The sequence below is a fragment of the Cetorhinus maximus genome, chromosome 14, assembly GCF_964194155.1.
Source record: "Cetorhinus maximus chromosome 14, sCetMax3.hap1.1, whole genome shotgun sequence".
NCBI classification, from domain to species: domain Eukaryota; kingdom Metazoa; phylum Chordata; class Chondrichthyes; order Lamniformes; family Cetorhinidae; genus Cetorhinus; species Cetorhinus maximus.
The window spans coordinates 112,075,260-112,091,232 of record NC_135892.1 but is presented as its reverse complement, the minus strand read 5'-3'; the positions used below and the strand labels follow the sequence as shown (position 1 = coordinate 112,091,232).

General features: G+C 43.4%; 1 protein-coding gene across 3 annotated transcripts in view; it reads left to right on the top strand.

Annotated features, from left to right (window-relative positions):
- Positions 1-15,973, top strand: part of col12a1a (collagen, type XII, alpha 1a) — a 273,614-nt gene that overhangs the window by 236,576 nt on the left and 21,065 nt on the right. For all 3 annotated transcript variants that reach the window (XM_078557493.1, XM_078557491.1, XM_078557492.1), the window contains 3 exons: positions 3,749-3,820; positions 11,907-11,942; positions 14,869-14,935. In XM_078557493.1, coding sequence (XP_078413619.1) covers positions 3,749-3,820; positions 11,907-11,942; positions 14,869-14,935 — 175 coding nt within the window. The remainder of the gene's footprint in view (positions 1-3,748; positions 3,821-11,906; positions 11,943-14,868; positions 14,936-15,973) is intronic.

Genomic DNA, 15,973 nt, shown 5'->3' with positions numbered 1-15,973 from the left:
TTCCACTGACTTCAACAGGAAAATTGGGCGAGTGCGCAGCCAGTTTTCTCCTGCTGAAGTTGGAAGTTATTCCCTTATTGTGTTATTCACAGCACTCAGTTACCTCTATCTGTATTTCACCTTGTAATGCTTGTCCTATTCCTCTTTGGATAATTATCCAGCCCTTTTGAGAAGATGTTTGGAAGCTTACTATATTATACGTACGCCTTGCACTCTGTCACTGAAATTACATTATACCTCTCTTTATTACTGGCTCCAGTCCACTGAATTATGTCACAAGTTAAACAGGCAAGGAGCCTGGCTCAGATTCAATCCATGACACCATTGTTGGAACAGCCTATTCACAGGCAGCGAGGAGAGAGGGGGATATCAGTGAAACTATAATTACATTTTAAAGTCACTTGAACCATAGAAATGTAAGGAATCTGGTAACTTGTAGGCATTCCAAGAGCCATTAGATTGGGCTTCTGCAGTTGGGGAGAGAACCAACACGGGGGAAAAGCCTGCTTGACATCATCCTCATCAACCTACCTGACACCGATTCATCTAAATGTGACAGTATTGGTAGGAGTGATCAATGCACAGACCTTGTGGAAACAAGGTCTCATCTTCACTGAGGACACCCTACATCATGCCGTGTGGCAATACCACTGTACTAAATGGGATAGATTCAGAACAGATCTAGCAGCTCAAAAATGAGCACCGAAGAGGCGCTCTGGGCATCATCAGCAGCAAAATTGAATCCAACCACAGTCTTTAATCTCATGACTGACATACCCCTCACTCTACTATTACCATCAACTCAAGGAATAAACGCTGGTTGAATGAAGAGTGTAGAAGAGCATAGCAGGAGCAGCTCCAGGTGTATGTTTCCTATCATTGACAGGAGTGTAATAGAAATTTTATTACATGATTTTCACTGACATGTCAGCTAAATTGGAATGGTCATGTGGTGGTTATGTTAATTGGCTAATTCAGGCGCCTGGGCTATTAATCCAGGGAATGGAGTCCGAATCGTATCTTGATAATTTGAGAATTTGAATTCAGTTTTAAAAATTTGGAAATAAAAAAGCTGTTATTAGCAAATGTGACCATGGAGTTGTTAAAAAAAATACTGGATCACTAACATTCTTTAGGAAAGAAAACACACTGTCTGTACTGAGTCTGGCCCATAAATGACTCCATTCTCACACGAATAGTCCTCCATCGATCACAACCTCACAATACCATCTTGGCTTGTCAGGGATGCCCATATTCCAGGAGGGATTTAAAAAAAAAATCAAATATAAATGTACATTTCAGAATAGTAAAAGCTGATTCAATCCTAGCTATGAATTGAGGAACCCAAAGCTTCAAGTGGTCAATTATGGTCTGTCTCCCCCATCTGATCTTCCTACCCGCCATGTTTCTCCCACTTTCATTTCTGATTCAGAAAGAACATGGTAAGGAGCTCAGGCATAAAGTCACACAAGTTTGGGATAATGTGAGGAGATGCAGAGGCAGAAATTACAGTTAGCACAGTTCTCTTAACATGCATGAACCACTTTCTTCTGATGGTATCACAAGGTGGACACTAACAATATATTAGTTGTTACGTTAAAATAGCATAGAGAGGAACATGTGTTATGCATTTTTATGAGAGCAGGATCAAGCAAATCCTTATCTTGATTTTTAAAAAAATGTTACTCATAAGAACATAACATAAGAACATAAGAACTAGGAGCAGGAGTAGGCCATTCAGCCCGCCGAGCCTGCCCCGCCATTCATTACGATCATGGCTGATCTCATTTTGGCCTCAACTCCAATTTCCCACCCTCCCCCCATAACCTTTCAACTCGTTACTAATTAAAAATCTGTCTATCTCCTCGTTAAATTTATTCAGTGTCCCGGCATCCACCGCACTCTGAGGTAGTGAATTCCACAGATTCGCGACCCTTTGTGAAAAGTAATTCCTCCTCATCTCTGATTTAAATCTACCACCCCTTAGCCTAAAACTATGGCCCCTCGTTCTAGAATGCCCCACAAGGGGAAACATCCGCTCCACGTCTAACTTTGTCTATCCCCTTTAGCATCTTATATACCTCAATTAGATCTCCTCTCATCCTTCTAAACTCTGCGAGTATAGGCCTAAACTGCTCAATCTCTCCTCATAAGACAAGCCCCATATCTCTGGAATCAATCTAGTGAACCTCCTCTGAACCACCTCCAGTGCAACTACATCCTTCCTCAAGTAAGGGGACCAAAACTGTGCACAGTACTCAGGGTGCGGTCTCACCAAATGCCTTGTACAGTTGCAACAACACTTCCCTATTTTTATACTCTATGCCTTTAGCAATAAATGCCAAAATTCCATTTGCCTTCCTTATTACCTGCTGTACCTGCATACTAGCTTTCAGCGATTCATGCACGAGGACACCCAGATCCCTCTGCACTGAAGCATTCTGAAGTTTCTTTCCATTTAAATAATAAGTTGCCTTTTTATTCTTCCGACCAAAATGGATAACCTCACACTTACCCACGTTAAACTCCATCTGCCAAATTTTGGCCCATTCACCTAACCTGTCCATATCCATTTGTAAATTTCTTATTTTTTCATTGCAACTCACTTTCCTACCTATTTTGGTGTCATGTGCAAATTTAGCTATAGTACCTTCTATCCCTGAATCCAAGTCATTAATATAGATTATAAATAGTTGGAGCCCAAGGACCGAACCCTGTGGCACCCCACTAGTTACAGCTTGCCATCCAGAAAAAGACCCATTTATCCCGGCTTTCTGCTTTCTGTTGGTTAGCCAATCCTCTATCCAAGCTAATATATTACCCCTAACTCCATGTGATCTTATCTTGTGTATTAATCTTTTGTGTGGCACCTTATCAAAGGCCTTCTGGAAGTCCAGATATACTACATCTACAGGATCCCCATTATTCACTTTGCTTGTCACATCTTCAAAGAACTCTAGCAAGTTAGTCAAACACGATTTACTCTTCATAAAACCATGCTGACTCTGATGGATTGCATTTTGTCTTTCTAAATGCCCCATTACTACTTCCTTAATAATGGATTCCAACAATTTCCCAACGACAGACGTTAAATTAACTGGTCTATGGTTTCCTGCTTTCTGCCTCCCCCTCCCCTTTTGAATAAGGGCGTTATATTACCATTTTTCCAATCCACTGGAACCTTTGCAGATTCCAGGGAATTTTGGAATATTATAGCCAATGCATCCACTATCTCCGCTGCCACTTCCTTTAAGACCCTGGGATGTAGGCCATCAAGTCCTGGGGACTTGTCACCCTTCAATCCCAACAGTTTGCTCAGTACTTTTTCTCTAGTGATGGTGATTGTTCTAAGTTCCTCCTTCTCTATATCCTCTGCACTATCTGTTACTATGTTGTATATTGTCCTCTCTGTTGGGAGGTGTAAAGTTAGTTCTATAATGGCTGCTTTGTAGTGAATCCAGATGATGTTTTTCTCAGTCCAAAACATAACACTTACCCTTCAAAGGCAAGAAAAGAATCAGACCTTGTTTACCCATTCCTGCTGTCAAGAAATGCAATTTCAAATGAATTTTGATCTGATGTTCCACATTCCCCTTCCTAATAGTAATCTCAATCTTCACCATCTCTGACTCATCAGATAATCGTGCTGGGCGAACTAATTTGGACAGATGTATAACTCTCTGCCTTTACTAAATAAGTATCAGTTATAGACTTCTAAATCTCACAACCTGTTCCTTTTGCTTTTTAGGGTGCAGCAGGTGTCTCTGGTCCTTCTGGTCAACCTGGGAGTCAAGGACAAAAAGGTGAAATAGGATCAGTGGTAAGTGATGAACTTAACTAATTCAATACCTTGATTCAAAGTAAGATGAGGAAGGGATGTGCTGTATCAGTGCTTGCCATGCATCGATTGATGTCTATGGAATCTTTTATCTTCAAAGTAGGATCTTCCCTTTGTAACTGCACAGGGCTCAAACTCTATAGACAGCAGATGAGTGGAGAGCATGGGCATTCCCAAATTCTTTGTCAAAGCTAAGCTGTGCTCTGGTGACAAGACAATGAGGATGAGCGTGCGGAAAGCCTGAAGGTACCATCTGTTGGAATATGGAGCTGTTTGTGCTGCACTTGCAAAGTCCAGTCAAATCTATCAAGTCATCTTACTTTCACTCATTGCATAATTTTGCCTATGTCCTTGGACCTGGGACTTGAATATGAGTACCAACTTGGATATGAGTATCAACTTGCAAATACCACACGGATTCCTGTTTTTTCAACAGAAGCATGTAGAAGAATCAACACTCGAAGGCCAGAATTTTCCCGTTGGCATACGGGGGCGGGCCCCGCAAGCCTATGTGTAAAATGACGCCCGGTGGCGTCGAGTGAGCATCCCAATGTCACTGCGCGCCATTGCGATATTTCGTTGGGCAGGCGTGCGTTGATCTCCAATGCGCACCCGCCATTAATTAATGAAACAAAATGAAAAAGGTGTTAAAAATCACACCAACTCATAAAGACCTCATTGCGGGCCAACACAAAAGCACCAGTGATAAACCCGTGGTGTGCCAAGGTGCCTTATGTTTACATTTTCAGGTGCTCCATCTTGGTGCTGACCTCTCGCTGGGAGTGGCATCTGAGACAGCCTACTGACTCTGCTGTCTTGTTGGCCTCGATGACCTTGGTGGTTGTCCTCTGACTCATGGAGCCTTTGCTGGCCCTACCTGGGAGGGAGCTGCCAGTTCCACAGCTGGCATCTCCACAGTCGTCACAGCCTCACCGGATGCAACGGTCACTGGCAGAGGGGTGGAGGAGCTGCTGCCCTCATCCGAAGCACCCTGAAAGGAGCCCGCAGAGACGACAGGCAGCTGCTGTGCCAACTTGAGGTCACTTCGGAACTCCCTGCTCACCGTGGATGAATGGGCACTGAGCTGGGAAACTTGGTGCCCAGACCATCTCCCACATTGGCAATGACCAGCTGAGGTCAATGCCGATGTGAGGGCTTGCTGGTCCTAGCGCATCCCCAGGAAGCCCTAATGGGTCTCCAGGAGGAGCCTCTCCACAAGAGTTGCCACTCTCTCCATGGAGGACGCATGGAGCTTGGCCATGAGGCTCATTGCTTCGACGATAGTCTGCATAGACTCCTCCACCATGGACACCAAGCCAAGCATAGCCTAATGTATCTCCAGCCTACCTGCTGGGTTAAGTGACCAATGCCAACATGGTACTCACCCTTCCCAAGCGCAATAGGTTGTTGAAGCGCTTGAAACACTGGATCCAGGTGCGCCGCATCACATCGTGAGAGCTCACTACCTCCGCCACCTCCTCCCAGGTATGTTTAGTCATGTGGGGGGCCTTCTCCTCCTGTCCCTGGGAACGAGGACCCCCCGCCATGCTGCCACCTCCTCGGGGAGTGCAGCAAGGCAATCATCAGAAAAATGAGGGGCACAGTGCCCCCCTGCCCTACCTTCCTGCCTGGCCTGTTCACCAGCAGCGCTTTGGAGAACCCTTCCACTGGCCATGATTTGCAGCCTTTGAAAGACTGCAGCAACTTTTTTAAAACAGGCCGCCAAGTCGCCATTGGACCCGGTGGTCATTGCAGTCCCGCCGCCGCCCACCCACTCCTGCTGTCCTCGGCAGCCGCGATTCACGCTGGGCGGGCCTTAATTGGCCCACCCGTATAAAATGGCAGCACAGACCTGATCGCCGCCCGCGATCGGGTCCGCTCCTGCTCTGCCCGCCTGACAGGCAGAAAATTCTGCCCCACGTTTCTACCCCCCCTCTACCAAAATGGCAGTAGACTGAATCTCTGTACAAGTGCATTCATTGCGCACACCTTCACCGCTTTATGAAATTCTCAAGGTCACTGCAATCTAACAGGCCAATTTCACTGGTCCTTGATGTGGTTATCCCCAATTGTTGTGCAATGAAATATTTTCTCCTCTGATACTGTAACTATAGCTTGATATTTCTCCTTCCCATTATTAACCACTGGGCACTAATTTAGGTCCACCATGTGCAGAGGAATTAGTTAATGGTATTTGAAGATAATTGGGCTTGAAATGACAGTGTGTGATATTAAGTGTATAAATATTTAAAGCACCTGCAGGAATTTCCTCGCCTGGTATTTTAATGGTGGTGCTAACTTAATTTTTAAAAAATTTCCCACGCAGGGAACTTCAGTTCAATTCATTAGATATTCAGACAGTAATATTGAACGTGATAATTTCAAAGCCTTTATGATTCTCACTGTTGACTATTTCAAGCTGTGTATATTCAAACTGATTTAAGCTTTTTTTTTGTTTCCTGTCTTGCAAATAAATTAAACTCAGATGTGACCTCAGTGTAATCCTCTTTACAATAACATTGTCATGAGACTAGTCTTGTTTCTAACAGATCCTGATCTGATATGTGTTGATGAAGCCAATTGCCTTATTCTTCAGTTTACTCTGAAAGTCTTTAGTGTAGATTTTCAACTGTCTGTACAGTTTAGACCCAAATGACTGTTTTGTCAGCAGATCCAAGTGGAAGTGTATTATTTGCACCAAATTTTCTGAAGCCAACTCGTTAACATAACTTCAAGTGCAAGTTTGGTTGAATGTGGGGAGCACACTGTTGGTGCAAATTGCAAGTGGAAAATTGTGTACAAAAGAAATTTAAAGATATGAGTGAAGTTAAAGGTAGTGTTGTAATGGGGTGACAACAATACTGAAATGCTTCAGAGATTCGCAAAGGAAATTACATTAATGGCCTTTATCAAGAATGAAGGGGCAGGGGACTAAGAAGTGATGGAAAAGAATGAAAAGAAAGACAGCCAAGCTGGAAACAGGAGTCAGTGAGAAGTGATGCTGGAGATGATACTGCACAAAGCGATGTGGTAGGCTCTTAAAAATGCCCTCTGAACAAGGGCAATTAGGGATGGGCAATAAATGCTAGCCTAGCCAGTGATGCCCACATCCCATGAATGAATTTTTAAAAAAGTGATTGTGAGGATGGTGTTCTGTCGTCTTCCAGCATGCTGACTGGAGGCACAGCCAAGTTTTAGGCCACAAATAACTGTCTATGTCGCTGGACATGCTAGGCTGAAGCTGCGTGTGAATTGCAGATACCTTTCAGCGGCGGTACGACTCTACTTCATTGACCCAGACTTTGAGAAATTAATTCCCAATCAACACTGTTAGGTGGATGTGTCAGGGACTGTGGATATGGTTGACAACATCTTGACAGGGTGGTCAAATCAGGCTTTGCTGGCTGCTTATCTCTCAGCACACCTTTCATGCTGTGATTTTCTTTTTTATTATTCATCTTTGGGATATGGGTGTCACTAGTAATTGCCCATCCAGAACATGTAGAAATATGACAATAGCCTAAACTGCAAATATCAAAAAGCAATAGTAATAAAATAGACATTTGAATTCAACAGCTGCTTCACATTAGGACTCTCATTTTTTGTGGGTTAAATTATTTTTGTTGGTTGGATTGAGAAAGGCTTGTAGCTCTGCAGTATATTCTCATAGGAAAAATAGTGTAATGTTCCAGGATTTCAGACTGGCTTCCAGATATAGTTCTATCATAGAAAAATGTAGAAAGCTACATATGGGAATGTGGACTACAAATAGATCAATGAGGTTTGTTGGCAACCTTTCAGTTCCATGAAGTGAAAAAATCCTCACACATCCTTCAGCTAAGGTAAACTTAGTGCTCTCTTGGGAAGTGTTCCTCTGAGGACCTATCGTTAAAGAGTTGGTCAATGTATTCAGCTGAATTTTCCCTGTATGATATTTGTAATGAATTGACTAACTTGGTCTTGTTCTCTGTAATATTTACAATGAATTGATTAATTTTGAAGTTAAGATTCTGTGTATTTGCAATGAATTGATTAATATGCTGGGGTGTAGTTCCTCTGTGTAATATTTGTAAGCAATTGATTAACTCATTGAGGTGTAGTTTCTCTATATAATACTTATAATGAAGTAATTAACATATTGGGGTGTAGTTCCTCATATTTATAATGAATTCATGAACATGTAATGGTGCAATTTCTCTGTGTAATATTTACAATGAATTGGGGTGAAATTCCTTTTCCCATTCTGTAAAAATAGGGATTGGAGAATATCACCCCAATCATTTGAAATACTGCACAAAACTATCCCAATCCCTGGGTTTTAGGCTAAAACTGTGTTTAAAAGAACACAGTTTTCAGGAGGGATTTTTAAAAATTGAAGGGGTGGGGCTGGAGGTGGGCCGGCAAGGAATCCTGCATCACCGGTCATCATTCAAGTTAACAACCTGCCTTCAACCCATTCTCAAGAAGGCTGGATGGGAGGTAGACAGCTAGCCAACTGAGGTAATTAAGGCCCCTGTCCCAAGCTGACAGGAATTTTCCAGTTGGCGAGTCCCACAGTGTGGCTGAAACACAGAACAATGAGAGGAGACGGTCTCCATGCAGGAAACGGGGCAATGCTTCATCCTGCGAGGGATACCTCACCCCCCACCTGCTATGGCCATCAGGCCACATCTGTGGCTGTTGGCCCTCCAAGACTTGGCAGCTGAGGCCATTTTTAAAATAGTTATTTTCACCTGATCTTCAGAGGGTGTCTATATTATGAGGCACTTTCTCTCGCTCTATCCCTGCAGGCATCAGCAGCTCCCACCTTGGATGGTAGGGCTGCCTGTGTCATCTCTGGAGGGCCTCCTATTGGCCATCCAGCCTCAGGCACCCGCCTGCTGTCCTTAATTGTAACTCTTTTGAGTTGTGGAACGCTTCAAGAATTTATAGCAATTGCTTCCTCTGGCCATTACTTAACCAATCCTACAAAAATCATGCTAGGTGATTCTTTCCAGCACAATGTGGGATCAGGGCACACATTTGATCCTGACATCAAGGCCCCCACCTCAAACGGAAAATCTAACCCAAGGTATCAACAAACCTGAATTTCAAAAGCCGTTTTCAATAGGAAAACATAGGTCCAAGGTGCCTCACAAAGGGTTAAGAAGAAAATGGATGCAAAGCCAAAGAGGATGTATTAAGAATGGTAATTAAAGGTCTAGTTAATTGGTGGATTCTACGAAGGGCCTTAAAGGTGGAGAAGGAGATAGAAAGACAGAGGGGTTTAGAAAAGGAATTCCTCAGCATTTGGCCTTTACAGCTGAAGTGAAGTGGGAGGAATGTATGAGAGGCCACAGTTGGAGAAATAAAGAGTTCCTGTGAGCGAAGATTTGTAGACCTTTGGAAGGCTATAGCAACTGTGGATTCAAACACAACATTAACAATTTTAAATTTGTGGCATTTGGTGTCTGATAGTCAATGACATTCAGTGAAGACAGGAGTGATGGGTAAGTAGGGCATGTTGTTGGAGAGAATATAGGCAACAGAGTTTTAGATCAACTGAAATTTATGGAGGTGAAAGGATGGGAGGCCAGTGAGGAAAGCATTGGAATAATTAAATGACAAAGATAGTGATTAGGGTTTCGCCAGCAGAGACAGGAGATATTATGAAGTTAGAGCAGGCAGTTTTTATGACTATCAAGATATAGAATTGGAAGTTGAGTTGAGGCTCAAATAGAATTATGAGCAGCACAGAATTGTAGTTTGTTAAAGCACCAATATGTCAAAATGATTACACACAAGTTTTGCTGGCCTACAAAAGAAGATTGATGGGTATGCACAGTAAACTTCTTGGTTCATTGGCAATGTGTCAAAATGATCAGTGTTTGCTTGATCTGTCACTGTCCTTCACTGTTACTGGATCAAATTCCTGGAATTCCCTCCCTAAAAGCACTATGGATGTACCTACACCACATGGACTGCAATGTTCAAGAATGCAGCTCAACACCACTTTCTCAAGGGGGATTAGGGATGGGCAATAAATGCTGGCCTAGCCAGTGATGCCCACATCCCATGAATGAATAAAAAGAAAATGCAAAAATAAAAGCCACAATAAAGTAAACATTCTGAACCAAATTTAAGAATTAAACCATGCCATACTGCATATAAACGTAAACTAATCACCATGGTGCATTGCTTCAGCACCTAACTTCCATGTGCATTTGGCTGGCGTAGTGCTCCTATCTGTGCTCCCTCAGTGGTTGCAGCATGGCTGTTGGAAGGCTGCTGACTTTCATTGTGGGCAATGAGGATAAGCTTGCAGGATGCCTGGAGAAGCTCTGGCTAGAAGGCATGGCCTTGGACAGCACCACCTGCTGGCAGCAAGCAAGCTTACATGCAGGCAGTATGAGTTTCTGTGCCAGCAAGCTGACCTTGCATGACTTCAGTCTGATCTTCCATTGCAGCATCCAGATGTTCAGTGTCTTCTGCTTGTGCTGAAATGGAAGTTGAGACATTGATCATCAGATGCTGCATCATGGTTGGGTCCCCACATGTGCTAATGGACTTGGCCACCATTTCCACATTGGAAAGGATGGGATCCAAGCTCTGTGCAAATCTCTGTGCCATGTTAGTGTCGGAGTCTTCCTTGCTTCTTGACATTGAGCGCAGACTTTCTGGCAGGCCTGGCAATGCATCAAGCATTTCACTGTGCATATCCATCAAGTCTTCTGCTGGCCACCCTTTCAAAGTCCTCAGCTGAGTCCTCTATCGTGAAACTCATGTGTGACCCCACCCTACAGTAAATTAGCACCTGCACTACCTTCATCCCTTCCCCTGGCTGCAGGTCAGCTGTGCCCAGTACCACATTTAGATCCTGCCTGTCAGCTATCTTCTAGGACAGTGGTGGCTGTGAGTATGCAAACAAATGACAGTGTTTCATCATCAGTGTCTTTCTTGATTTTCCACCATTGTTGAGCCAGGTTGCAGTTCTTGGGCAACTGAAAGAAGAAAGCCATAAAATTAGGATTGTGGTGAGGTGAGTGGGGAAAGCATGAGGTGCATGCTTACATCATTTCCAGCTTGTACTGTAAATCAGAACAGATTGTGGAATGAGGGTGAAGTGGGATGCGTGAAGGAGGATTATGTATGAAGGTTTCAGCCTCACCACTGGCCACAGCCTCAGCTATGGCCACTTCAATGATGGCGAATAGACATGCAATCATGCCTATACCCTGCCAGTTAGATGTTGCTACCTTTGGTTATGCTCCACTTTGTCCTACAAGAGATTGTTGGTCGGTGAGTGATCCATTGAGCAGTGTGTGAGGCTAGTTTGGAAGTTGGTAGGAAATGGCAGTTGAAGACGCATTCACTGACCTTAACCACTCACATGAGTTCCATGAACTTCTTTCAGCTTTGCATCCAGTGTGTGAGGTGAGTTGTACAGTTGTTGGGATATGGCATTTTAAGTTTTATTTGCAGACATTGACCACTCATGTGAGGTCACTGAACCTTTGGCTCTGTATCCAGCTTCAAGGGTCTAGACTCCTGGCATTGAACGCTCTGGCTATTTGGTCCCACTGCCTTCACCTAAGTTTGTTTGGAAAACCTCACAGCCACCTGTGGATAGATGGCATTTCTCCGCCTCCTGCACCAAGACCTCTATTGCAGCCGCAGAAAATCTTGCATCCCATTCTCTGCCTTTTTGTACTGTTATTGACTGTTCCCTACATCAAAATCATTTTTAGAATGACTTCCAGCACTTGCTTCAGCCAGAATACACCTTTTCTTTAGAAGGTGCAGAATGGTTATAAGTAGTAAAGGCTAGCTTTAACTCAAGCTAGCCTTTCACAATTTTACAACCCTTCCTCAGGCTTGTAGCCACTCAACAATGCACATAGCTCAGGCTACACGCCGCAATAATTTAAATTAGCAGACAATACAAAGTTTGTGAGCTAACTGCATTGGAAGCAGTGGATTCTGGGTAATCCCCCATTGTGATCCCCTGGGCATTTTCAGGTCAAAGCCAAAGTGATAACATTTAAAAATGATGCAGTTCAAATAATTGATTTTGTTTTTATTTGTATAGGGACAAATCGGCCCAAAAGGAGAGAAAGGTGACCGGGTAAGTGTTGAAAGTTAGGAGATTTTATCGGCATTGTGGTAGTGTAACTGGACTAGTAATCCAGAGGCCCAGGCTGATGCCTTCAGGAACATGGGTTCAAATTCTACCATGGCAGCTGGGGGAATTTAAATTCAATTAATAAATCTGGAAGCTAAAGCTAGCCTCAATAATGGTGGCCTTGACATTATCATTGATTGTTATACAAACCCATCTATTTCCCTAAGGCTCTTTAGGGAAGAAAATTCTTACCCAGTCTGGCCTATATGTGACTCCAGACCCCAGTAGTTGACACTAACTGCCCTTTGAAATGGCCTAACAAGCCATTCAGTTCAAGGGTAATTAGGGATGGGCAACAAATGCTAGTCTTGTCAGTGATGTCTACATCCCATGAAAGAATAAAAAAAGTGATATTGTTGTGACTAAGGCCTAGATCTTTGTCCTCGGATCAGGTGTGCAGAGTTGGGTAATTTCTTGGTTCTGCAAAACTGACCTTTAAAAATGTCCACTCGCAGGTTGGATTTTCGATCAGGTGTGGGGATGGACTGAAATAGAAGTCAGAGTGGGCGACCCTGGAATGGATGTGCAGGCTGCTGGGTGCAGAGGTGGGCTGGGCTGCTGCAGCACATTGTTCAAATAAATGGAAGAAATGATTAAAACAAAAAACATTCCTGCAGCCCTCACACTCCCCTTGCCCCATCCATGCCAACCTATGCCAACCCATGCCCCCATCCATCATGCTTTGCACATCATGCCAACCCATGCTCCCCACCCACTATTCTTTGCCGTTACCCCTTCTGTGCCAATTCATCCAGTATCCTTGGACAATTCCTTGACAGCTTTGATACTTCCTTGAGAGTTGAACAGTTCTTTGATAATGTGACAGTTCCAATGAGTTTGTGCATAATCATGTTTAATTTTAACAATCCCAAAGGGTGCCTCACCTGTCCCAAAGTTAGTCATAGTCATAGAAGTCTACAGCACAGAAAAAGGCCCTTTGGGCCATTGAGTCTGTGCCGGTCAAACAAATACCTAACTATTCTAATCCCATTTTCTAGCACTAGCCCCATAGTCTTGTGTGCCATGGGCCTTGTGTGACAGTTGCCCTTGAACCCTATCCAAAGGATACCTTATCTCTCCAAAGGGGTATCCTGGCTACCCAAATGAATCCACCAAGCTCAGATCTGTTCTAACTGCACACTATGGGTTTCACACTCCTGGCTTTCCAAAGTCCCACTTCAGTGCAGGAAACTAGTGATTTAAATGGCCAGGTGCGTCTACAAATCATGCATGTGCGAATCCTGGTCAGACTTCAATCCCGACCCCATGAAGATGGGAAATGCTTCTCTATCATGGCAAAAATTTGAGCCTCAATCTTTGTTGGAAATATAGCATCTCAGAAGCTAAGAGTTGGGTTCTATCAGCTGAGTCTGCCCCAGCTCCTTAAACAACCATTTGAGCTCATGAATCAGCTGGTTGTGAGTTACAGATTGGAATCTAATTGAGGGATTCAGGGTTTATATGTAAAATAATGGATATCTGAGAGTGAGTTACAGGCTGAATTCACCTTCTAACCTCAAACTCCTCTGGGTGCTGTCTCAACACCTGTAGTTCAGCAGCATTAAGGTGATGAGGCCCATCCATCAAAACAGCCCAGGTATCTTACCAGGAGGCACCAGGAAGTGGCTCAATGGCATTACTCGCTCATTGACCACCCTATGATCCTATGAGCTGGGAAAGTTATCTCAAGCAGTTTATAATCTCCCACTATCTCCTGAACTGAAAACAAAGCAATAAAATCACTCTTCTGACAGCTACCGTTCAGCACCGCCCCACCACCCCCAGAGCTGAGTTTATTGTAAATAGATCTAGTTTTAAATGAGTGATCACATCTTTCCCAATGGGCTAGCATCAATTTCATTGTGAATAATCTGCAAAGTTTAGAAGACTAATGAACAAATGATTACTAAGATGGAACAGGATGGTTGTTTTAAGTAAAACACGTTGTATACTCACTCACTTTTCCAGAACCATTTCATCCAATTCAGGGTCGCAGGGAGTCAGAGCCTATCCTGACAGGCAATGCGCACTAGGCAGGGTACACCCAGGACAGGGCACCAGTCCACCACAGGGCACACACACACTGACAATTTACCCTAGCCAATCCACCTAACCAGCACACCCTTGGACGGTTGGAGGAAACCACAGCACTCAGAGGAAACCCACACAGACACAGGGGGAACATGCGAACTCCACACAGACAGACATCCGAGGTCAGGATTGAACCCAGGTCCCTGGAGCTATGAGGCAGTAGCACTAACCACTACGCCACCATGTTGTATACTACCAAGCAAAAAGTCAATGAACAGGAGATCTAAATACAATTTATTGTGTGATCAATCTTACTGCTTTTCAACTTTCGAGGCTGAAATTGGTCTTGGACGGTAGTGTACAAAGGTGGGTTTCCTTTACAATTGACTTCATCCCTTCTGATGGCTCAAGCCCCACTCTAGAGACCTGAGATCATAATTTATGCTGACACTCCAGTACAGTACTGAAGGTGTACTGTACTGAGAGACATATCCTCTTTTGGATTAGACATTAAACAGGGCTGCGTCTTCTTTCAGGTAGGTGTAAAGATTCCATGGCAATAGTTGAAGAAGAACCAGAAAGTTCTCACTGGTTTGATGATGAAAGTTCATCCTTCAACCAAAACCTAATTACTATTAGTGGGAGCTTGTTGTGTGAAAATTGGCTGCCATGTTCTCTAAAATGCAATGTGACTCTATTTCAAGAGAACTTCTTTGGCTGTAAAACATTCTGGAATGTACTGAGGTTGTGAAAGATGCTATATAAATGCCATATCTTTCTTTCCTTTTTACCTGGATTTAATTGAATTAGTAATATGTGTTTTTTTTAACCTTTCCAGGGTGACTTCGCCCCCCAGAACATGATGAGAGCAATTTCAAGACAAGTCTGTGAGCAGTTGATGAACAGTGAGTACAACTGACAGTTGCTGGGGGAAGCCACAGGGCGTTTGTGGCTGTGAGCTGCAGGTGTTTCTGGTTTCCTGAACTTGAGACAACAATTAGTGTTACTTGATGTACGTTCTCTTCAATCTATGAGTAGGGTGGGGGCAGGGTAATATTACACATCATTTAGCTAGCTGTACTCAAACTTTCTGTCTTCAGTGCCACTTGACTGAAGTTTATTGTCAGTTGCCTAACACGCCAGTCAGAGAATTTTAGCACATATCTGGGTATTACTTGTCGCCTTTCAATGTAGTTATTTCATTCTTACTACCTATTGAGTTCACTGGTAAACTCTCCTCCTGATAGTGATCAGCTGACAGGTCAATTGCCAATTTTTTTGTGTGAACTTTGATATTTCATATTATTGATTGATTTCCTGGAGGAGGGAAGAAAGGTTACACAAACACGTTAAAAATGAAAAATATATAATAATGGACCATAAACATCTGTCATGATATGTAGGCAAATAGGGACTTGGCTGGAAGGATCAAACTAGAAGGCACATCTAGACAGATGATGTGCTGCTGACATACCAAACAGCAGGCAAATCCAATGCCTCCAGCAGTATTTAAAGTGTTTTGTGGGGCCTTAGAGTCAGAAGCAGGAAATGGTAGCCTGTAAGGCAGCATACAGGCACAGTACAAATGGGGAGCATGCTGCTCATAGTGGGATCACTTTGTGGGATCAGGCTGTGAACTAATTGGCTGCTGGGTCTCCTTTATTAAAACAGAGAGTACATTCCAAAAGAACTTCAGTGGCTGTGAAGTGCTTTGGGACTTACTGAGGTTGTGAAAGGCACTACAGAAATGCAAGTCGCTCTTCCTTTCTGCATGGGACGGTGTGTGTAGGAATCTGCACACAAAAGCATTCAGATCAGGAATAGTGAACTGACTGCAGGAAAAGTTTACTGGTAGTTAAGTAATAAAAGAACAATGCAAACAAAGATAGTTAAATAAATACATATTTAGTCATATGCCAGTGATGAAATTTTTTGGATGACAG